Raw genomic sequence first — 23,955 nt, 5'->3', positions numbered from 1 at the left:
AGGAGGTTTGGTTTTTTTTCCAAAATTAGGAGCTTATATAAGACTCCTACATCCATATTTAAGCACCAAAGATGAATTTTTAAAGGTCTTGAGCATCCGCCAGTAGGTTAAGATGTTCACATATTACAAATTATTTTAGTGAAGAAGGGGAAGGAGGAGGCAGCAGCAACAGGGGGTGAATTACAAGACTCTGCAGATATCAGGTAGAAAAGTGAAACATTCAGGGTCATATCATCATCATACCTATAATCTCTACCCTTCCTAGTGTCAAAATATCATAGGGCTTGTCTCCACTACAGGGTGAATCGGTGCTGCAGCGATCGATCCACCAGGAGTTGATTTAGCAGGTCTAGTGAAAACTCACTAAGTCAACTGCTGCTCATTCTCCCATCAACTCCAGTACTGCACCAGAACGAGATGAGTAAAGGGATCAAGTTTATTCTGTCAAACTAGCATGATGTGGACCCTGTGAAGAGCAGATCTAAGCTTGTGATTAGAGTCTTAAGAGTTTAAACTCAAAAGGTGAGCTGTCTGAACACTACACCATAAAGAGCTTGTTACCAAGGTAAAACTGATAATGGAACTCAATGTACTTGTGAGTCCTGATTTTATAAAATAAATGGCCTAGAACTTCAGCAGGAAAATTTCATAAGCAACCTTGAAATAATGATGTATTCCCCTCTACAAATGTCCAGATGATGTGGAAAGTAGTTGAATAAGTACAAAGGACAGATACATTGTTTGGCTAAAATGATGATATATAAGCCTATGGAAAGTTTGCTGATACTGAACACTTCAGCACTCTTACTGCAGTAATTCCCATAAATCTTGCCAAGCCTTGAACTTGGTGCTCTGCTTCTAAATTCTCCATTACGTATATGATTATGACATTTCCTGTAAAAAGTGGTGGTTGGGATGTAAAATTATTATATATATATTACACACACACACATATGTAGACTTAAAATGACATCGGATAATGTTATACCACAGATTGAAGGAGGCAGTGGCTGGGAGCATTGCCCCACTTTGAATCACCAGACCTCAGGGCAATTGCCTTCCTCCCACAATCAACAGACCTGAATCAACAGTACCGAAAACATAAAAGTGGCACTTGTGTTCATAAATTCTCTGTGTAATCACAGTCATACCAACTCATTGCAGTGTCAAAGGTGATGGTGGGTTTTTTTTAATCTCTGAAACCTCTGCAGAGTAACCACTACAAAGGGAAGGTGAACTGGATTCTATTATTCTATTACTTCTTGTGCACTAATCTGATTGTTTATTAAGCTACAACTGTACATACCCACTGTTGGATTGCATTGGTGTCACCTCCAATTTGGCCTACGCTACTGTTAGTGTTGAAGATGATGCACAAGGAGAAGCAGGGAGAATAATGTTACAAGTAGAGTTTACAAGAGTATCAGTTTGAAAAATCATGTGTTTATTGTAAAGTCATCACAACTGTTAAAGAGTCACTGGCAAATATGGAATCTACAACTGTACAATATACGAACATCGTTTGCTTCCCTGTACATCTTTATGGACCCCTTAATGCAATCTGCTTCTTACATACAGGATTTATATACCCAGAGCGATTTATTCCAGCCTGAAGCTACAAGATGACTACCCTGAAGACAACAGGACCCAGTCTGTCAGGCTCTCCTTGTTCTGAGAACCTGGCTGGAGTCACCCAGGAAACAGATGGGTTCCTGAACACTGTGGGGGGAGAAAAAGGAAAGTTCCAGTTCATCCTGCTTATGGAACAGAGTGTTAATGCCAGGGCCAGTAGCATGGATAGAATTATAAATCTTGGATAAACATCCTTTCCACTTCTCTGTGTAGCAAAAGAGAGGAACAATAACTTATTCCAACAGAAGATTTCTTCCACTGAAAATTATTAAATAAAGCAATTTCAAATCTCTCCCTATGCAAAGAAGGGATACATTAAGTCTGATTTCAAACCATTGGATTTAAAAAATATATACCAAATATTAAAGAGCAGAGAATATCAAAACCTAGGTATTTTCAACAGCTTTAAAAGTCTTTAAGCTAGAGGAGAGTATTTGTCATTAAATAGCACATTCCCTCTGCTGGAATTTTATGATTTTCAACAGACATCACTCTCACAGTGAAGAATTAGGATCAGCTATTGTGACAAAGTAATTTCTATCATTTCCTCCAAACAAAGCTCTCTGATTCAAAGGATTTCCTAGCAGATGGGTTGTATTTTGGTTTTTGCCCCCTTAAATGGTTTTTGTCCCCTTAAATGGTTTGATAATTGTAATGTATGGGCCCTATTCTATTTTAGCAGATTAGATAGATAGATAGATAGATAGATAGATAGATAGATAGATAGATAGATAGATAGATAGATAGATAGATAGATAGATAGATAGATAGGGTATGTCTACACTACCCCCCTAGTTCGAACTAGGGGGGCTAATGTAGTCATACGGAGTTGCAAATGAAGCCCGGGATTTGAATTTCCCGGGCTTCATTTGCATGAAGCCGGCTGGCGCCATTTTTAAATGCCGGCTAGTTCGGACCCCGTGCCGCGCGGCTACACGCGGCATGGACTAGCTAGTTCGGATTAGGCTTCCTAATCCGAACTAGCTGTACGCCTCGTTCCACTAGTACAGCTAGTTCGGATAGGAAGCCTAATCCGAACTAGCTAGTCCGTGCCGCGTGTAGCCACGCGGCACGGGGTCCGAACTAGCCGGCATTTAAAAATGGCGCCAGCCGGCTTCATGCAAATGAAGCCCGGGAAATTCAAATCCCGGGCTTCATTTGCAACTCCATATGACTACATTACCCCCCCTAGTTCGAACTAAGGGGGTAGTGTAGACATATAGCTAGATAGATAGCTAGATAGATAGATAAAATCTGTGGTACAGCATGATTTTAATTAGCCAGGTGTCCACTTATCATGGGTGTGGCCAAGTTTCCCACCATGCTATAAAGTTTGTTTACAGCCACTAGTCCTGGCGCTCAGTGTTCTGTGCTGTTATTTAGCTCTAATTTACCCCTAAATGTCTTCTAAGAGCCCAGTAAGAAGTGCAAGTGTTGGTAATGCTGCTAGACAGTATAGACCTCCTGTGTCTGTGCTAGACTAGAGAGGTTCAACCTGTACATATAAAACACATATAGACAAATAGATAGGTATAGATACACCTCTCACTGAAGTCAATGAGGGGGAACAGTTGGGAAGCACACAAGAACATATCTGAAGTCAGAATGTGGTTATATCTCCTCACCCTTTTCAAAGAGTGTCTTAAATGACCAGACAGGTTTTTATCAGGCCTCTCTATCAGTGGGGACAGATATGGAGGGTGTATAAATGCACACACTGATATTTTATGTGGGTGGTGACAATATCCAGGTGCTATACTGCATAGCCATGTATTAAATTAGTCATCATGCATCTTTGGCACCTCAGCTACTTTCTGCTCCATGATTTATTCTAACATTTCAAACTTCTGTATAGCCTATATAGCTTCAAGCAGCTGCCATAGCTACAAAACAAAAATCAATTATCCCTTCCAGAGAAACGTTTCCTCATCTTTCTCACAAGCAAGGCACTTCCTTGGAAAGAAAAATACCCCTATCTGAGGTTGAGTTCATACAAAATTCTATTTTGCAACACATACATGTGTCACAAATTTAGGCCCATTATCTCATCACTCTGCGTGAACAGAAAAAGGAATCTTTATATATTAATGGTAAACGGAACTTTTCAGCTTCCCAATGGGATATACAATACTCACATGTAGCTCTGGGTAGGGTCCAAGACAATAAATATCGATATATTGTTATGCTGCGACTGGGTCTCGTTGAAGTCACTGGGATTGTCTTCTACTCGAGTCAAATGACTGAACAATTTAAATGCACCTTTGTGAACCAAACTGCATGCAAACCTTGCACACCAAGGGATTTAATAGAGGACTGGTAATAAACATCTAGAATGATTTGATTGCTGTTATGTGCCTACATGGGTGGGAGAGAAGCAGCAGAAACATGAGCGAAAAAGACAAAGGAAGCCAGCTTGTAGTCTGAACTGAGACTTGTAGCCTGAACTGAAAAAAGCTAAAAGACAGAACTTTTGTATGAGATTAAATGAGACCTGGAACTGTAAGCAAAGAAACTACCACCTACTGTTTGATTCCTGCTGCGTTCAGGGAAAAGAGCTATGTACATTCTTTGTAACTAACAGGAGTATATAAAAAATTGACTCTATGAGCAATTTCTCCTCCTAATAGAAATGACCCTTAATTACCCCTTCCTCATATTGGCTCAGGTCAAAAGGAATAACAATATTTTATATTTCAAAAAGCTGTTTTGGACTCCTGTCTGAAGTTTTGGTGTCTCCCTTTAAGCCTCTTAAAATTGGATTCCCTGTGTCCAAAGCTATGTTTCCAATCAAATCAATGGCCTCTCTTTTTCACACCATTTTAACATTGTTTTTATCTTTTTGGAGAGGAGTGGAGGGCACAAGGGGGGTGGACAAAAAGGGAGAGAGAGAGAGAGAGAGGGTATGTCTACACTACCCCCTAGTTCGAACTAGGGGGGTAATGTATGCATACCGAACTTGCTAATGAAGCCCGGAATTTGAATTTCCCGGGCTTCATTAGCATAAAGCCGGCGCCGCCATTTTTAAAAGCCGGCTAGTGCGAACCCCGTGCCGCGCAGCTACACGCGGCACGGACTAGATAGTTTGGATTAGGCTTCCTAATCCGAACTATCTGTACACCTTCGTTCCCGGAAGGAATTTTCCACAGCATGGAAAGAAGGAAAATACCTACATGTATGCTGCTATGGGTAGATTCTGCAGTGTCTAAAAGAACTGCAAACAAACAAGAGACTCCACTCTTTTGTATTGGTCTGGTGGTATTTTTTGACAAAAATAGACAATGATATAATATTCACATTTATTATTTTATTTATATCAACATTTGTAGAATTAAATAAGTTCCTTCTACAAAGCTCTATTGCCTTTCTGGTTCTCTGCAGATTAATCTGTTCTTTATACCAAAAGCTGATAGAAATTTTGTTAAATCCACTGGGTCACAGTGTCATTCTTGCCCATAGAAATAGTCAAATAAAATGCAATTTACTGGGATTTAATCCTTTACTCCTGGGCATGTTCCAATAATATGAGATAATTGGAGGGGGCGGTGTTTAAATTAAGTAATCAAACAAGCCATTGGTCTCTTAGGAAAAGTAGGTTAATATGGAAATGTTATTAACATCTGATATTGTGGGAAACAATCCATTTACTGCATTTGACTGTGTCCAATTAATAATATTTAAATACAGCATATTCCGGAGTAGAAGTAGCAAGGCAGTGATGATTTGAGCTCCTCTAAAATTCACAAAAAGGAAGCCTGCAGGAAATGGTAAGGGGAAAGAGAAGAGAGTGTTGGAGGGAGAGACTGGAGAGAGCAGGTAGGTTGTGGGAGGCAGTGGAGAATGGGAGTATGAATGGAACCAACAGACTGAAAGAAGAAGGACAGAAGAGTAAGTAATGAAGAATATGGGAAATCACAAAGATGGCAGAGTTAAGTTTGTCTGGGTAATTTACATATGAATGTCTGTACTTTTCAAATATCACTTTCCAGGACTATATTTGCTTGTGAGATCCCTAAAATAGTAAATATTAGGACTCAGTAGTATCTTGGTCATTTTTTTCTCTTTTTCTCCAAAAGTAGGGTATTCAGACGAAACAGCACACTCAGGGTAGGTCTCCACAGAAGCATTATTTCAGAATAACTGATGTTACTTTAAAATAACATAATGCGCGTCTCCATAGCAAGCCGTTATTTCAAAATCATTTCAATATGGAGGACTTCATACTCCGACTCCTGTAACCCACATTTCATGAGGATTAAGGGAAGTCAAAGGAAGAGTGTTTTTCCTTCATTTTCCTGCTGTGGAGGCAGCGCCAAAAGCCGAATTAAGCTATTTCGACTTCAGCTACGCAATCGGTGTAGCTGAACTTACGTATCTTACTTAAACTTTTGCCCTGCAGTGTAGACGTGCCCTCAGTTATGTTACAGTAATTCCAGTAAGCATGTATCTGAAGACATTCTATAAGCTACAGCTGCAGTGATGTTGCAGAAGAACACTGTATCAATGGAACTATTCTGAGTACAGAGCACATGAGCAACCTGAATGACTGCCTCCAGATCAGAGATTTTCAAATTGCGGGGGCACACTCCCTCAGAGGCGTGGAGGAAAGTTTGGGGGAGGGGGGAGGAGCTAACACCCAAAGCATTTCTTCCTTTTTTTGAAAAATATATTATTACTAATGCCCTACTTAATTCATGATATTGCAGATCCCACAATATTAGGTTTCCGCAACACATTAATCAGTGGTCCAGGGCTTCCACTGTTATTCCTGGGCAGCTAGCACTCCTGCTATCAGCCCACACATAGAGGGGGTTCCTGTTGTCAGCACATGCTTGACATAAATTGCAATGGGAACCTAGCATTGCAGGATCTGCAATATTAAAAATTATGTAAAGCCTTTAGTAAAAGTAAACATTTTTCAACTAATTTAATCAGATGCGTCTTTTTTGTCTGACACGAGGCTGCTGATGCAATAAAGGAGTATGTTAGAATGTATCTAATTATAAGCAATGATCATATCAATAGTAATAACCATCTTTCCTGACAAAGACTTTAAAAAGCTACATCTTGAACCTCTCTACTCTGGCTATATCATTGGTCCAGCATGACTTTACTGAGCCAAATGTCCAATTATCATGAGTGTGACCAAGTTTCCTGCCATCCCATAATGTTTGTTTATAGCACCAGTCCTGACTCTCAGTGTTCTGTGCTCTTGTTTAGCTGTAATTTACCACTAAAAGGTATTCTAAGAGCCCAGTAAACAGTGGAAATTTTGGTAATGGCACTAAACAATATCGACCTCTTGTGGTTTGGCAAATTCTCTAGTTTGGCACTGGTGAGGCCTCGAGGGTGCTAGACTAGCGAGATTCAACCTGTACAAGAAATTAACAAACAAAAAAACAATGAAAAATGTGCTATCCACCCCTGCAAGTCCTTAAACACATCATATCAAGTAGCACACTACATTGCAAGAAAAAAAAAGCCTTATAAAACTGAGGGAAAACCGACTCTCTCAGCAGCAACTGATGTTTGCAGAACAATACTTGATGACTGTGTAGTAAAGAAGTTAAAAATTATCCCAATGTCAGACAAACTGATCAGCTACCAAATCTATGAAATGTCAGAAAACATTAATTACACAGGTGATTTCTTGATTACCATCCAATTTATTTGCAATCTAGTTGGATGAAGCAATGGATATAGCAAAAGAAGCTCATTTAACTGTTTGGCACTCACAAAGCATCAATATTAGATTTTTTTAAAAATTCTGCAAGATGCTTGCAGCTGGATCTGAACTCTTTTACATTTTAAATTACTTCCTACATAGATGATTCATGGCAGCACTCTGGAGGTGAATTGCTTCCCTATGCCCACACAAAATTTTAATTGCTAAATGGGTGCCCCGACATGTCTTCTCCCTGCCTCTCTGGATGGCCCTCCCTGAATCAAGGGTTCCATTTCGGGTGAGTATGGAGGGCAGCAGCGATGCTCTCCGGGATGTGGCTTGCTTTTCATCCAGTTCCCTGGACACTAAGGGAGTGAGAGGAAAGAGTTTGCATTCTGTGCATTCCTCTCACACCTGGCTGGTGAAGGAAGCTCACCAGCCAGATGTGAGAGGAATGCAAGTACTTTCCCCTCACTCTCTTACAGTCTGGGGAATTGATGAAAAGCAAGCCACATCCCGGAGCGCATACCTGCTGCCCCCCATATGTGCCCAAAATGGTACCCTTGGCTTGAATCCCCTTTCCCTGCATGCACCAGTCATCTATGACTTCCTAACTTCTCACAAGTTGAAGCAGAAAGCTTGCATTGGAATCTCCATGAAGAGAGACCCTTCTGTACTTGGAGATAAGGCAAAGTGAAATTGTTCCACGTATATCATAGACTCATTGAAAGATTCACTGGGAAATCTTGATCAATGTTTCGATTGCAGGAAACTTATGGATGTTCTGAGTTCTGCTATTAAAATTGTGAACTTCTCCAAGACAGTCCACAAATGCTTTGTGCAGAAATCGAAGAAGAGCACGGTACTTTGTAGTTTCATGTGGAAGTCAAATGGCTATCCAGTGTTGAAACATTTATGAATTGAAAAACAAAATTCAACTTTTTCTAGTGAATCTGAATTTCAGCAACATGGAGACACTGTGTGATCCTCACTTGTTTGTGCTTTTGGCTTAGCATACTGATATTTCTGACAAACTGAATTATCTGTGTAGATGCGCCAAATTTCAAAATAAGCTGTTTTGAAATAGAATCTTATTTTGCCTTTAGGGTGCTGTGTAGATGCACCCAAAATGGGGAGGGACTCAGCTCCAAAATCTTGAAAAACACTGATCTACAGATGCTAGAAGGACTCCTGCAGTGAAGTATGCCATGAACACCTAGTTTTTTTGAGATGTGGTGTTTCAACGTGATTACACACACACACATACACACACATGCAATAGCTGCATTCCTTCAGCTGATGCAGACTAGAGGATTCCTTGCATGTCTTGCCATTACATACAGAGAACACAAAAGTAGCAATAGTGGCTGCTCCCTCTGGAGATGTAAGATCTTTGCATCCTAATCCTCTTTTATGTTTCTGGACAAGACCTGACAAAATTGGCATATACAGTAAAGTGGACTTAAAGTGTACAAAAATCACGAGTAACCCCGCGCCCCACAAACTAAAGAAATTAGCTTAAAAATCATAAGATTTTAAAGTAATATATTTGGGGGGGGTCTTATTTTTTCTGGGTTTTGAACCTTTTCAGGGCCCCCTTCTTGATTTTTCTCTGAACCATGAAGGCTAGAAATGTTCTTAAATACAAAAAATGAATGCTGGCATTCTTATATTATCATACGATACCAGCAGCTGGGACTTTAAATTGAACCCCCCCCCCACCCCCCTCAAAAAAAAGTTGACAACAGGATATGAGAGAAGAAAAGTGTGGACATTTTTTTCTGATTAAATTGCAAACATTCTAGAGCATAGTCTGCATTCATTCTATACAACATGGAGCACATTCTTGGTCTCTCTGAATAATAATTACTGGACCCTAACAATGTGCTTAGTGCTGTATAAAAAAGGGAAGGTGCCATCACTTCCTGTAGACACATGAGTATATGCCCTTGAGTACAATGGAGTAGGTGGCATACAGGAAAAATGTTTCTTTCAGGTTTTTGTCCTTTTTTTTACCTCTTTTATTCTCATACTGTCCTTCTCTTATTTTTTTTCTTTTTAAATGTGGACTAACCACTGATCTTTATAAATCTCAAGCAATGCAATTCAGTCACAAAAGAGACACAGGCTGAAGTTGCAGTTTCAAAGTGGTATAGTTAGCTGTAATAGAATCGGTATTCAAAGGCATTACAAAGGCACTGAACACTGTGAACGTATGATTACAGGAGTTTGTTAAGCAGAATCTGTTTGAAAAAAGAATAAATTTTGCACTTTTCTCTGTGAAACACACTTACTAGCAAATCAACATCTCTGTACCAGGATTTAGAAATCCTGAAAAAATCATCTTGGGTCTCCAAATTAACTTTAAAATATGAAAATTATAACATCTACAGCATGAAAATACTCACTGCAACAGCTACATTATTTTCATTAGTAACACTGCTCCACAGCCAAAATGCTTCTGAAATAAATGTAGTCAAACTTTACTAATTCTGGGTCACTGAGAATGAAAACGGTGCTTAAAATTGTCGATTGGCTCTAGTTTTCAAGATATGCTATTGGGTCAGTATATATGACCCTTGACTTGCTAATGGCGGAGGATAAGTGAGTTATAAAGGGAAGGGATCTCAATTTAAACCAGAAATGACTAAAATACATCTTTGACTGGATCTATGAATAAATCTATGACTGGGTTTGGACAGTACTTGCTTTTTAGGCAAAACAATGAATGATGCAATCTGAAACTGGTATTGCGTCATACATGATATGAATTACATCATGTTATTCCTAGAAGTCATGGATGATGCAATCATAACGAAGCTTACATCACTCTGCTGAACAAATTGCCCTATATCAGCTCTAGAAATCATACAGTGTCATGCTCTCTTATTAGTCAGTGTTTGATTTTGCAAAGGGACACATTTCTGTTTAGCCAAAGTGAGCAGAGATACCTCGTACTTGTGTGAACAGTGCAGATAACTTCTGCTATGTTTGTGGTGAAGTGACTTTTGCATCACAAAATCGCAGTATAACCACTATGATTAAGAAAGCCTATCACCTTTATTTTGGCTGCAAAATTGGAGATCAGGACAAGAGGTGGGCCCCATACATATGCTGCAACACTTGCTTGGTCTGCAGACTGGATACACAAAGTACTGCTGTTTTCTCTGCGAATGGGATAGTCGTGCAAGAGATTCCTACTACATTGAGATAGATTAGCCACTCCAACAGTCATTGGAGCCTGAGAGAAAAAGTGTTCAGCATCCACCACTTGATGAATCAAGGAAGATTTTGTTACCACCCTTACACATCAAGCTAGGTCTGATGAAGAACTTTGTCCAGACCATGGACAAAACACAAGCAGCTTTCAAGTACTTCCGTGGAAAATTTCCAAGGTTAAGTGAAGCTAAGATAAAGGAAGGTGTCTTTGTTGGTCTTCAGATTTGTGAACTTCTTCAAGATGTTGCATTTGACCATACACTACGTGGCAAGGAAAAGACGGCATGGAAAGCCTTCCAGTTAGTGGCAATAAATGTTCTCGGAAACAAGGCAGACAACTACAGGTTGTTGGTGGAAAACCTCCTCAAGGCATACAAAAGCCTTGGTTGCAAACATGTCACTAAAGATACATTTTTTGCACTCTCATCTAGATTTTTTTCCACGAACTGCAGAGCAGTGAGCGACGAGCATGGCGAGCGATTTCAGCAGGACATTGCAACAATGGAGAAATGCAATCAGGGCAAATGGAGCCCATCAATGCTTGCAGACTATTGCAGGACAGTGACAAGAGATGCTCCATTTAATGAATACAAGAGACAAGCCAAGAAGCACCGAGTAGACACTGAATAGGACTAAACTATGTACATAATAGTTTTTTGCCTTTTGTTTCATAATAAATTTTATTTATATAACCATTTTGCTGATTTTTAAAGTGTTACATAAACAGGACAGGTGAAATATTATCATGTAAAGCAACCATAAACACATTAAAAGACCTAGGTTTTCAATTTATGATTATAACTCTACTATCTACACAATATACTTAGACGTAAAATGTAAAAACTTAAATATCTTGGAAACAGTAGCCAATCAGTTGTTTTAATTGTCATATTTGAATTCAGCACATCAAAATACATAATAAATAGCACATTTTATCTCTGAGGCAGATGACTTCTAAAAAATTGTAGACTAGTGTAATTAACTGATTTCTTTTCACTGTGCCCCAATTACACCGCATTAATGGAATTAATTCATCTAAAGCTGCTTGTCCTATGGTATATTATAGAAATACTGAAGCCTTAAATTTTGGCAACTCCATTGAAAAATTCTTTCATATGCAGATCTTTCCTATGTTCTTGAATAAACAGATCATAATAACTAAACCAGTATGTTAAAAAAAAATTCTATTCTGTTGGTGTTTCTACATATTTCAAAAGTAATTATCTCTAATAAATACCAATTACAAGATCAAGAAGTGGTTTGATCACTTTCCTTCCTCATTGTAGTACAGTTTGAATTTCCGAAATCCAGGATTCTGCTGGACCACGGATGTTTGTGGATCAAAGAGTCCGGGAGCCCGGGAGTGCGAACCCTGTCCCTGGGGAGCCCCAGTCAGGTGGGGGAGAAGCGGGGCCACCTACGCTGAGCAGCCCCATCCTGAGGAGCCCCAGCAGGCCAGAGCCCAAGTCCAAGCCCTTCAGGCTGGAGCCGGTGGCATTGGGCCTGGAGCGGAGCCAACTACAGGGAGAGAGAGCGTCCTGGGAGGGCTGTGGAGGGGACTTCCCAATTCCAACCAATTCCCTCATTTGGGATGGGTCAGGTCCTGAGGGTGCAGAACAAGGGAGGTCCAACCTGTAATAATAAAATTTTACACAAATACAGGTGGAAATATCCATGTGTTACCAATCCTAGGTAAAGTTATGAAACCCAGGAGGGCACTCCTCTTTGTATGGGAAGATTCTTTCAAAGTTAATTTCAAGTTGAATTACCCTAAATATTTTTATTATCTAAGGATAAGAACAGATGGACACTGTATATTTGAGTTTTCGAGTCCCCTCCCAATGACCAAGGATTTCTAATTTTTGTTTTCTTTCTTGTTTTAACTAGCAAAACAACATAGCTGGCAAGCACTGAAGTATCAGAATGATTCTTTAGATCTATAGCACACAATAAATCATCTCCTAGGACCAAAAGGAATCATGATGATCCAAAATTGTGGAATCAGGAGGCTTGTGTTGAAACCAGAAAATGTGATGTACAGCAAACAAATTTAGGTCTAGAATTGATCCTGTGGCTTGTATTAGAACAGTGGCTCTCAAACTGGTGGTTGGGACCCCTTAGGGCAGAGGTGGGGAACCTGTTTTGGGTCAGGGGACACTGACCCACAGAATAAAATCAGCCAGGGGCCCACACACAAGTGAGGAAACAAAAACAACCTCCCTCACTGATGTGACCCCAAACTAAGAGAAAGACATTCCCCATATTCCCCTCACACACCAGAGTCGAGAGGGACCCAGCCTAGTAGATCGTGTGCTTCAGTCCTGCAGTGGGGCAGCATTGGGCTGGAACACCAGTACCGGCTTCCTAATGGTGAAGGCGGGACATCCTCAGCCACAGGGCCAGATCCAGTCAAGGTGGGAGCTGTATGTGGCCCACAGACCTGAGGTTTCCCACCCTTGCCTTAGAGGGTCATGAAGTTATTGCATACGGGGTTTGAGAGCGGTCAGCCTCCATGCCAAAGTGCACTTTGTCTCCAGCAATTTTATAGCAATTTTGTGTGTGTATGTGTGTGTGTGTGTTTCATTTATGGAGGAGGAGTGGCACTCAGAGACTTCCTGCGCGAAAAGGTTAGCAATACAAAAGCTTGAACATTGTATTAAAATGTATATTAGTGGCTATATTGCAGTGATGGGCAATGTTGGCAAATGAGCGGGCTGAATGAGTGGCCCTCCATCTCAGTGGGCCACAAGAATTAATACAAAGCTTTACTTTAGGTATAAAGAAAAATGTCAGTGCCTTCTCCATTGCCAAAACAAGGATGTAAAATTTCTGTAAAATAACACCAAATACAATCTGAGACAGGAATAAAAAAAAAAGTTAAACTTCCTTCAATAAATGGATGTGTTCAGACTCATTAGTTTAAAAGTGTGCTTGTGTTTATATTTCGGTATTGGCACAAATCTGTGACAGATCGGCTGTGTCTAGACTGGCCAGTTTTTTTCGGAAAATCAGCCGCTTTTCCGGAAAAACTGGCCAGCTGTCTACACTGGCCGCTTGAATTTCTGCAAAAGCACTGACTTCCTACTGTAAGAAATCAGTGCTTCTTGCAGAAATACTATGCTGCTCTCATTCAGGCAAAAGTCCTTTTGCGCAAAACTTTTGTGGAAAAACGCCAGTGTAGACAGCTCAGATTTGTTTTCCGCAAAAAAGCCCCGATCGCGAAAATGGCGATTGGGACTTTTTTTGCAGAAAAGCACATCTAAATTGGCACGGACGCTTTTCCGCAAAAAGTGCTTTTGCAGAAAAGTGTCCGTGCCAATCTAGACGCTCTTTTCCGAAAATGCTTTTAACGGAAAACTTTTCCGTTAAAAGCATTTCCAGAAAATCATGCCAGTCTAGACACAGTCATATAGTGAGTAAATGACAAATGATAAAGGCTTTCCCTACTTTCTTTTTCTTCCTACCTCCCTCATAAAACGCTGACACAAATACATAAAGAAAAAGTAGCCACAGAACCCTGCCAGTTTATCAATATTTGTTGGTCTCACGCTTACTCTCTTTTCAAATTGAAGTGAGGAATTTTAGCACTGCTGAAGGCTACAAGATTACGAATTCTGGAAACTGAAACCTTTCAATTACCTACATGCAAAGTGTAAATGAATAACAAGTGTGGGGAAATATATGAATAAAACTGTTCTTCTAGCTTGTCTACAGAGTAAAATTTCACAATGGGAGCTTCACATTAAATCAGACATTCACCTTGAAAATACTTTCCAACACTGTGTGTCAGAATCTTTTTTTGTGGGAGGAATAACTTTCACTTTGGTCATCCTTAGGATGGACTGAGCCATACTGTGTGCCATAAGCCAAATGTAACCAATAGTGATTTACAGTAATAGCTCCTCTATATTTAAATAGATGAGTGTAGTCTGTGCAGACTACAGCTCTCAGAAGGTAACACTCATCTTCAGTAGACAAGTGGCATTGCATGGTATGACTTTCCACAGGCCACACTTTAAAATAAAATATTAGGATAGCTTCAAGATAGGATACACTTACTTTACATAAAATAGATTGTGGACTCCTTATACACAGCTAATGTGGCTATTTGAATAAGAGTAACTGGCCCTAAGCTACATTCACTTATGATTAGATTCATTCTTGGTGAAACTCCACTAGCTTCAATGAAATAATGAATCTGGCTTATAAGTATTGTTCAATGAACAAAAAATTTGTTATAACAAGCAAAACAAAACCTTATCAATTCATCACTCAACTTTGTTACCTCCAGTTCCATTAGTTTTTAACCTCATGTAAAAGCAAGCATTTACATTTCTAAAGATAAATTTTCAGTACAGAACTGGAAGACTGCCACTGTCATTTACAGATATTTATATAGCAAGTTTAGTTTGGTTTTAACCTCTCTTTGGACCCAGTCTGTGGAAGAAGCAAGGAGTTTAATCTTAAGATTCATTAGTTTCCATTAAAGAAGCAGAGACCTCCGCTCAACAAGTCTTTGCTCTGGGTCTATCATCCATTGTCCGGTATCCAACCCCTTCTCCTTGGAATCACAGCTCTGCTGAAAGAACTTTTTTTGTTCTGTCTCCACTGGCTGGACTCCCAAGAAGAGGGTCGTGGGGATTGAATTGTGAAAGGGTCATAGAAAGCTCAGTGTAGCAATAACAATATTAACCTTTTTGAGCTGAGGTCTCAAACTCCCAGCCTGTGGACCATCTACAGCCAGAGCATTTTCACAATCAAACCTGGGAGACTCGGCAGCCAAGGGAGGGGGCGTGCCCACCCTAAAGCTCCCCCCTCTTCCCTCCACCACTCCACCCTCTCCTTCCCCATTTCACCCCATCCCTGGAGGGATGATACCTCAGAGATTACTGGGTGGAAGGCTTGTGTGGGGCAGCAGCAGAAATCAGGTCCCCAGACTTCCCCTGGCCCCCACCACTGTGGGGAAGTTGAGTGAGTGCATGCACACTCTGCTTTCCCCAAAGCAGCCCCCACAGTTCCTGCGCCCACAGTGGGAGGAGAGAGTGGGGTTGTGATGGGAAGGGGTGAGACTTGGGGGACGGGTATAGACATCCCCCTCCTCCCCGGGGCCACCGGGACACCCAGGCCAGATTGCAAAAAATACTCTAGCCATGGATGACCCACAGGCTGGGAGTTGGAGACCTCTGTTTTTAAGAATTCACTAGTTTTGTGGGCAGATGATGTGATGCCCACCTGTCCCGGCCCAACTGCTGCTCATTTCCTCCTCATTCATAGATTCCTGGCCTCATGAAGGGCTGAGGGTGGGGTCAAATGCAGAGGTAAATGTAACTGCACAAGGGGTTGACATTCCCTTCTGCAAAGGCAAGTACAGAGAGATACTCTCCTTGAGCAGATTTCAGAGATAGGAAGACTATAAAATTTGTCCCAATTTGAATGGAGTTTATATTAGGGACCCTAAGGTAGTTTTCTATCCCAAAAGCTTGAGCTTTTACCATCTGACAAATCAAATAGATGAAATTAAAGAGCAATTTCCCTATTTTTATCTCTGAATTCTTAGTGAAATTAGTTACAGTAACTGAATTTTTTTTAAAATATACAGGTACATAGTCAATTCTTAATAACATCAGCATAAAAGAGGGGAGATTTTGTGATCCCCAGAATCAAAGAAAAACTTATTTTGAAATATCAGGTTAGAATGATTACTTCAGGATTGCATTTCTTAGTTTATAGGTAATATACTGATACATTGCTGAGGCAACAACAATTTGGACACCCAATCCAGCAAAAGACACAAACTCTAAAGCAAAAACAAAACAAAGAGACCCCCCCCACACACACACACACTCACAAACTAACAAACCAACCAAGTGAAGGCACTGGATGACTGAGGTGTTAAAGGAGCACTGGAGGAAGGTAAGGCCACTGCAAAAAAGCTAAATAAATTATTTGTATTAGTCTTCACTGCAGAAGGTGTGAGGGAGTTTCCCATGTGTGAGCTTTTTTAGGAGACAAATCTACGACAATTCTTCATATTCACATGATGATAGAGCAAGTTTTAGAACCAAAAATGTAGTAAGTCACCTGGATCAAGTGGTGTTCACTCAAGAAGTCTTAAGGAACTCAAATATGAAATTACACAACTATTAACTATGGAATACAACCTATCACCTACCTTGCCTTCAGAGAGCAACAAGTAACGATGTTTTCCAAAAATTTTCTCATGGAAGATACTTTCTCCTATATCAGGTCTCTGGAATTTTTCATAAACATTTAATTCCATGTAAAGCAAACATTGTACTCTTAAAAAATGCCATGCTCTGTAAGTTTCCCCTCCCCCCAAAAGTCATTATCTATTTGTCAACTGTTTCAGACTATACAGAAACACTTTTACTCTCTTGTAAAAACAAAGGCCCCAGTCACAAAGTCCTTAATATCAGTTGGATTTCTGCCAGGATTAATTCTGTGTTAAAACTACAGGAATACCCCAAATATGTTAAAATTCAGTAAACATCACTATTTCATATAAACTTTTGGCATTAAATTACTATTTTATTATCAACCCATTTGAAAGAGAACTTTTCCTAAGCTCCAGGAGCTTCTGACAAATTTATAGTCAGTCGAAACAGCAGCAGTCCACTACAATAACAGTCAGCCTCTAAAGCAGTTCCTCTCCCATGCAACATCATTTCCCAGACTGGCTTCTGCCTCCTCAAATGCATTAGTAAGCACGGAGGGTATGTCTACATTACAGAGGGTTTTTTGGAAAAACAGCTGTTTTTCTGAAAAAACTTCAATTACGTCCACACTGCAATCGTGTTCTTCCAAAAGAAAATTGAAAGAACAGAGGGGTTTTCCGGCACTGGTAATCTTCATTCTACGAGGAAGAAGCCTTTTTTCCAAAAGAGCTCTTTCGGAAAAAGGCCCGTGTGAATGGGGAAGAGGGAGCTTTTTTGAAAAAAGAAGAAAGAGGAAAAAGCACAGGTGCCCTGCTGGCCACTCCGCATACAATAATCACAGCTGAAATGCGAGGTAGCATCCAATCAGTGTGGACGCTATCTTTTGAAAAAGCAGATGGCTTTTCCGATGTGCTTTTGCAGTGTGGACACTCTCTTTCGGAAGAAGTTTTTTTCAGAAGATCTCTTCCGGAAAAGCTTCTTCCAAAAGATGCCTGCAGTATCCATAGTATCGTCAATCCAAGCAATGAAAATCTTGATTCAGGCCTTTAAAATCATGACATTGGATTAAAAATAATACGGTTTTAGGGGATATTTGGGTTATGTTTCCAAGCAATCACGAAGGTTAAAACCTCACTTAGAAATGCATACTGAGTTATTCAGATATGCACATAATTGTAGGAAGTGTGACCTTAAAAATATGTTGATATTCATGATCAGACAGAGAGAATATATAGTGAACCCTGAATATATAGACCTTGTCATCAACAAATCCAGGTTATTTCCAATTAGGGGCAGCAGATTCCAAAACTGAGAGTTGTTCAAGGATAATGCCTTGCCATAAGCCCAATATCAAATGGATAAGATAAGCACTCTCTCAGGTTGTGTCTAGACTACAGGGTTTTGTCGACAAAAGTGGACTTTTGTCAACAAAACTATACCTGTGTCCACACTGCCTTTGAATTATGTCGACATAACGTCGACAGAACTCGGCAGTTTTGTCAACGTATGTAAACCTCATTCTACGGGGAATAACGCCTTTTATCGACAGAGTTCTGTCGATAGAAGGCATTATTGCATCTACACTGTCCTTTGCGTCCACACTGTTATGTCGAGAAAGCAGCTTGCTTTGTCGACAGAACTGGATGTAGTCTAGACGCTCTTTGTCGACAGAAGCTTTGTTGACAGTATCTGTCGACAAAACTTCTGTCGACAAAACCCTGTAGTCTAGACATACCCTCAGAGAGGTAGATCTCAAGCCAATTTGGATTTACAGGTCATATATTTTTAAGTACATCTCCATGTCCCAAACATCGTAAAATTTTACAAGCCATTTACTATATGCCACTTTCAACAGACCCAACAGAAACATTGATAATGGCTACAAATGTTTGAATACTCTGTTCAGTTTCACAGCCATTTAAAGAACAGCTTTTTGACTTCACCATCAAATAGCTTTGTGGTTCATTTGAAGAACACCCACAGATCTGTAAGTTCAGCAGAGGCACTCATTTTCATTTATTTTTAAAATGAAGCTTCTTGGAAAAAATGTTGTAAAAATCATTAGTAACATCTCTGCTTGACTTCTGATACCCATTATTATTCCCACAGTTGTTTGTGTGTGTATTTACACAGTAACTAAAGTGTGTGTGTGTATTTATATATCTATAAACACAGAGTTTCTCTATGATATCCAGTAGATTTCTTTACTACAAGATTTTGCCTTTAAGGACAAAATTACACAAGTTAAAAAATTGTTTTTAAAAGGATACAGTTTGGTAACCTTTATAATAATGAGGACTATTAAATTCATGTGCTGTTCTGAGGAGTGAAATACCCGTCCTTCTACAACTAGGGCCTTGTGAGGTTTTATTTCTTAATCCATAATCACCATAGAGTCATTGTTCCAAGAGTCAGCTTTGAACTTTTTTTACTTATATGCTTCCCTGGCAGAAGATTAAAGGGTTTTCAGCCCTTTAAACTCATCTGTATTCCCCTTCATAAAGAGAACTGCTGAGACATGTCAAATGCTGGCTCACTATAGGCATTTCATATTGCTAACCCAAACAATAGGACTTTCCTCTAAAGGACAGAGCACAGAACCATCACATTCTAGATGTTAGTTTCAGTGTGCCAGCAATGAGTGATGACGACTTACTAGCTAAAGCCTTTCTTCACTTTAGATACACATCCTGTCTCTTGTAATCCAACTATCACTTTTGCAAGATGCTGGGACTCTCTACTGTAATGAAAGTGCTGCATTTTTTATAAATGTTAACCTGTTTTTCATTTCCTTTATGGAGATTTACATTTCAAATGGAGTTTTTAATAAGGGATAATAAATAGAATGCACCTCGTATAAAGATTTTCTGAGTAAGTCTAATCAATACAGAATATTTATTTTAAACCAATACATGTGAATTATCCTATGCAAAGTTATTAGGCAATTGCTTGAAACAAGGTGTAGTTCTTTTAATGTGTTGATTTTGAAGAGAACTATTGTTACTATAAAATGCCACGATAAGGAGAACATTTATATTTTAGTAATGTAAAGACAGATTTAAATCCAAGAACTCGAACTGTTATCTTGCTGTTGCTAAGTGGCTATCACATTAATCCATACCCCTGAACAACATAGTTATACCAACCTAACCCCTGGCATAGACGGCTGATAGTGGAGGGCTGATATAGCTACTGCCTCTCACGGGATGGATTAACTACTCCAATGGAAGAAACTCTGCCATCAACATGGTAGTATCTTCACTGAAGTGCCACAGAAGTGTTTTAAGTATAAACCTACGCTTAGTCTGAATATTTTTAATTTTGAAGTGCCCCATTGTGCAAAGACATACGCCTAAGCCTAGCTCCAGTGAAACTTTTGGGAGTACACGAATACGTGAACAAACTTACGCACCTGCATTAGACTTAAAAATCAAGACCTAAATCTCTGTACTGTCTACTCTTTCCCAAATTCTTTGATAAAAGACTTCCCACAAGTAGGTCAAAATAAATTGACAAGTTAGTTTAGGCTGAAAGAAACAAAATCTTTGAGCCAATTGTGACAAAATAAATAAATAAAACAGAGCTATAACAATCTGTTTGGAAATTGGTAAAACAGGTGGCAAACTGGAACATTCATCTCTATTCTAAGGCCTGTGGTATCACTTGTGATTGAGGAAGAGTCAGCTACTTTCCTCTTCCCACAGAAAAGAGACACAACATAAAGACAGATCTTGAGCAATTTTCCAAAATAATGGAACAATAGCTCTCCGGGCTGTATTATCTCCATTCCCTTTTTGTTCTTAGTGTGCTACACTGCAGACTTCTTACTGCTAGATATTACTGTACATATCCTCTTCCAGATGTGAAAATGTAGATTATTAGCTGTAAACCAGATGCTTGTTTTACAAAAGATGGTTCTTGTAAAGTAAGCAAAGTGATCAAAGAGGGAAGGAAAATTAGATTGAACTTTTTATGTTGTTATTATGACACCAACAATTGTGTGAAAGCAAAAGATGCAAGGAGAACATTTCTTCTATTACATAGTTTCAAAATGTTCAGTCACTCAGCAAGCAGACATTTACCAACAAAGTACAACTCCAGGAGCAAGTGTATTTTGTTATTTCCTCTTATAAACACAGTAATTCCACTCTACAGGAATTTCATTCTTTGATTTTGATTTTTGTAGGTTCCCCCTGCCTGTCACCTTAAGAGATGAGTTTCATTCTGAATTATTAGTAATGCCAACTCTTGTGATTTAATCACAGATCTTGTGATTCGGTATTTTTCTATAACCTCCGTCCCTGTACTCATTTGATTTTATGAAAATCTCGGGTTTAATTTTTGAAAACTGTTTCTAGCTCTCGTGGATGTGGAGAGAAGCTTGAAAACATGAACCAAAAAGTAAGAAATTAAAAAAAAAAAACCAAAATGTATAACTTCTAAAACAGTTAATCTCCTGATTGTTTAACTCTTGGAAATGACAATAATGTAATTTCAAAGTATAAACGTAAAAATAGCACAAATATGCTTGAAACTAGTCCCAGATCACTTGAAAAGATTATGAACATTTCACAATTTTAAGGGATACTCCATGTTTTCAGGCTAATTATATGGAAATCAGGACGTTAGCTACCTTATAGTTGATGTACAAGTTTTTAAAGGACACAACAGAGTAGATTTTTGAGATAGAGGCTGACCTTGTCAGTAATAAGCCAGGAAGGAGGAGATGAGGGGATATAGAAAAGGTGTGCTGAAAGTGAGAGGAGATAAGGAAGGGTGCAATGATGGAAGAAAATAACCACGTGTTCTGCTTTTTGGCTTGGAAATATGGTCACTCTAACAAACAAACAAACAAACAAACAAACAAACAAACAAACAAACAAACAAACCCATCACCACCAACAAAAAGGCCCAACCAGCAACGCAATTGTGAGGGAAGGATTCTGTAATTGTGGCAGCTCCCTAGATCACTTACTTTTCCCCCTCTAGTATATTGTGGGACCACAGGGCAAGGCATTTCTTGGCCTAATTTGTACATGCAGAAAACGTTGGGGCTGCACAAATCACAAGGCCAGACTCACCTCAATTGACTTTATTTTTTTGATACTTAAAAATTACAGGGTTGTATTTTGGAAGAGCCACAGAATTCAACTTAAAAAGTAGTGTTTTCATTAGTTACTGTAATATACAAGAAAGGTGTCAGAAACTGCAGACTCCTATATTGTACTTCCATTCTTTAACATATCAGCCAATTACATCAAATTAATGAAAACAAATGTTTAGAGCCAAGAATTCAAAGTAGGATGCCAAATTCTTTTCTTTTGGCAGGATGTGCATGGCAAGAATATTATTGCTGTAAAAAGGAAGGACTCAGAGTCCTGTGGGAATATAAGGCTGAAATACATGACAAATTCTGAACATGGAGGCCTCTTTGTCCTTGCAAAGTTCAGGGGGGAAATTAATTAAGCTGAGTTATTTTCTCATCTTTTCTTGAAGCCTGAAGACTTGGATTTCAAGCTCTAATAACTTTAAAAAGCAATTAGCTGTATAAGGCAAGCAGATTAGTTTGTATTTGTTTATCACAACCTTTGTTTTTCCTTTGCTAAGGAACTGCACACAGCAAATGTGGATACACTCCTTCATCGAGTATTACAGAGAAAGGACAGATGCTTTCCAAACAGGAATAATGGATTCTTAAGAGAATTTCACAACAAAACCATAGTAGGGTGCTCCGTTGCAAGTCAGACCACTTCAGCAATACAATTACTTCTCTCCCCAGCCTCCATTTTGTAAATATTAACTCTCACTAAAATCACAATAGATAGTGAGGTAACAGCAGGTATGTATTAGGGATGTAATAGTATAGTCAATTAACCGATAAGCAAAAACTTATAACTTAATGCTCTAGACTACACACATTTCTCTCTCCCCCTCTCCCTCCCAGTAAATTTTTTAGTAGGTTGGCCATCAGCCTGGCTCAGTCCTGGCTCGCACCGGTTCCAGGACCTTCCCCTGCATTTAAATGTATTAGGAGCCAGGTGGGCAAGCAGCCTTGCTCAGTTCTGGCTCACACTGAGTCCGGGAGTTCAGACCTCCCTTCCCCCCCCCTCCCCCGACAGGAATTTCTGTCACCCCGCACTACTGCGTCTTTGTCAGACACAGCAGCACAAGGCAGCTGGTCCACAAGGGAGCTGGTTTTTAAACTTGCTCTCCTCGAGGACCAGCTCCCTCCTGGCACCCAGGGCTGCTGCCTCTGATACAATGGCTGACAGCCCCAGGGACTATAGACTAGTCGACTAACCAATAAAATTTCATGAGGTTACTCGACTATTCAATTAACCGACATTTATCATCCCTAGTATATATGTCCTAGGCCAAAGGCTAATCTGGAATTAAAATGAGTAATGTGATTTACATAATGAGGAGCAGCAAAGCTGAAAAAATAGCTGTCCAGTGCACTAGAGAACATCTGATTAGCTTGATTACAAGTTTAAAACATCTTTTTCATCACATTAAAACCAAGAACTAATTGAGACAGGAAAATACATTGCACGTACCTGGATTAGAGACAGATCCTCAAGATGTAACCTGAAGAGGTAGTTTCTAGGATAAAGAAAAAAAGAAAAGTCTTACTATTGCTTTAAATAGCAGTAAAATGCTAATGTACTAAGAAGGTATACTAAAAGCTCAGCTATCCAGCATGTTGTGAGAATAGAGGCCCTCGAATATTCTGGTTAACTGAGAGTTATACTTTACCAACTGGATACCAGTTTTCAAAGAATCAGAATACAATAAATGAATGAAGTTTTAAATGGAACAGATACTCAACAATCCAGTAGTAGGGTTGCACTGCAGGGTTATTGGTTTCTTGAGGCACTTAGATGTATACAAGTAGAGTTTTCTAAAGAGTTGATTATCTTATGACACTGCATATCACTATGGGCAGTGCCTGACTTACACTCTGATCACTAAAACTACATTTACCCTAGAACGATATTGAATATAGTTAGTTTAATCTTTCTTTGAGAGTTCAGAAGGCATTTTAGGATCTTGCAGTGCTTTGGTTTCATCATGATCAACATCAATTATCAGTGGAGATGTAGAAGGTATAGACGATTGGGCTGAATCTGTAATGACCCTATGACACACTGGAAGTTGCCTTTGTGACTAAATCCCTGATTGCAGCTAGCTTACTTGTTTTCTGCCTCTTTTGCACAAAAGTATAGTACAAAATTTGCAATTGCATAATAAATTGGGCAGTATACT

The 23,955-nt window shown here is 39.4% G+C and overlaps 1 protein-coding gene across 3 annotated transcripts in view; it reads right to left on the bottom strand.

Moving 5' to 3' along the window:
- SEMA5A (semaphorin 5A) overlaps nt 1-23,955 on the bottom strand; it is a 553,406-nt gene that overhangs the window by 289,123 nt on the left and 240,328 nt on the right. For all 3 annotated transcript variants that reach the window (XM_075921490.2, XM_006111031.4, XM_075921491.2), the window contains one exon: nt 23,247-23,292. In XM_075921490.2, the coding sequence (XP_075777605.2) occupies nt 23,247-23,292 (46 nt within the window). The remainder of the gene's footprint in view (nt 1-23,246; nt 23,293-23,955) is intronic.

The sequence above is a fragment of the Pelodiscus sinensis genome, chromosome 2 (genome assembly GCF_052426305.1).
Source record: "Pelodiscus sinensis isolate ZL-2025 chromosome 2, ASM5242630v1, whole genome shotgun sequence".
NCBI classification, from domain to species: Eukaryota; Metazoa; Chordata; order Testudines; family Trionychidae; genus Pelodiscus; species Pelodiscus sinensis.
The sequence above is the reverse complement of the archived record's forward strand: the minus strand, read 5'-3'. Positions and strand labels throughout refer to the sequence as shown.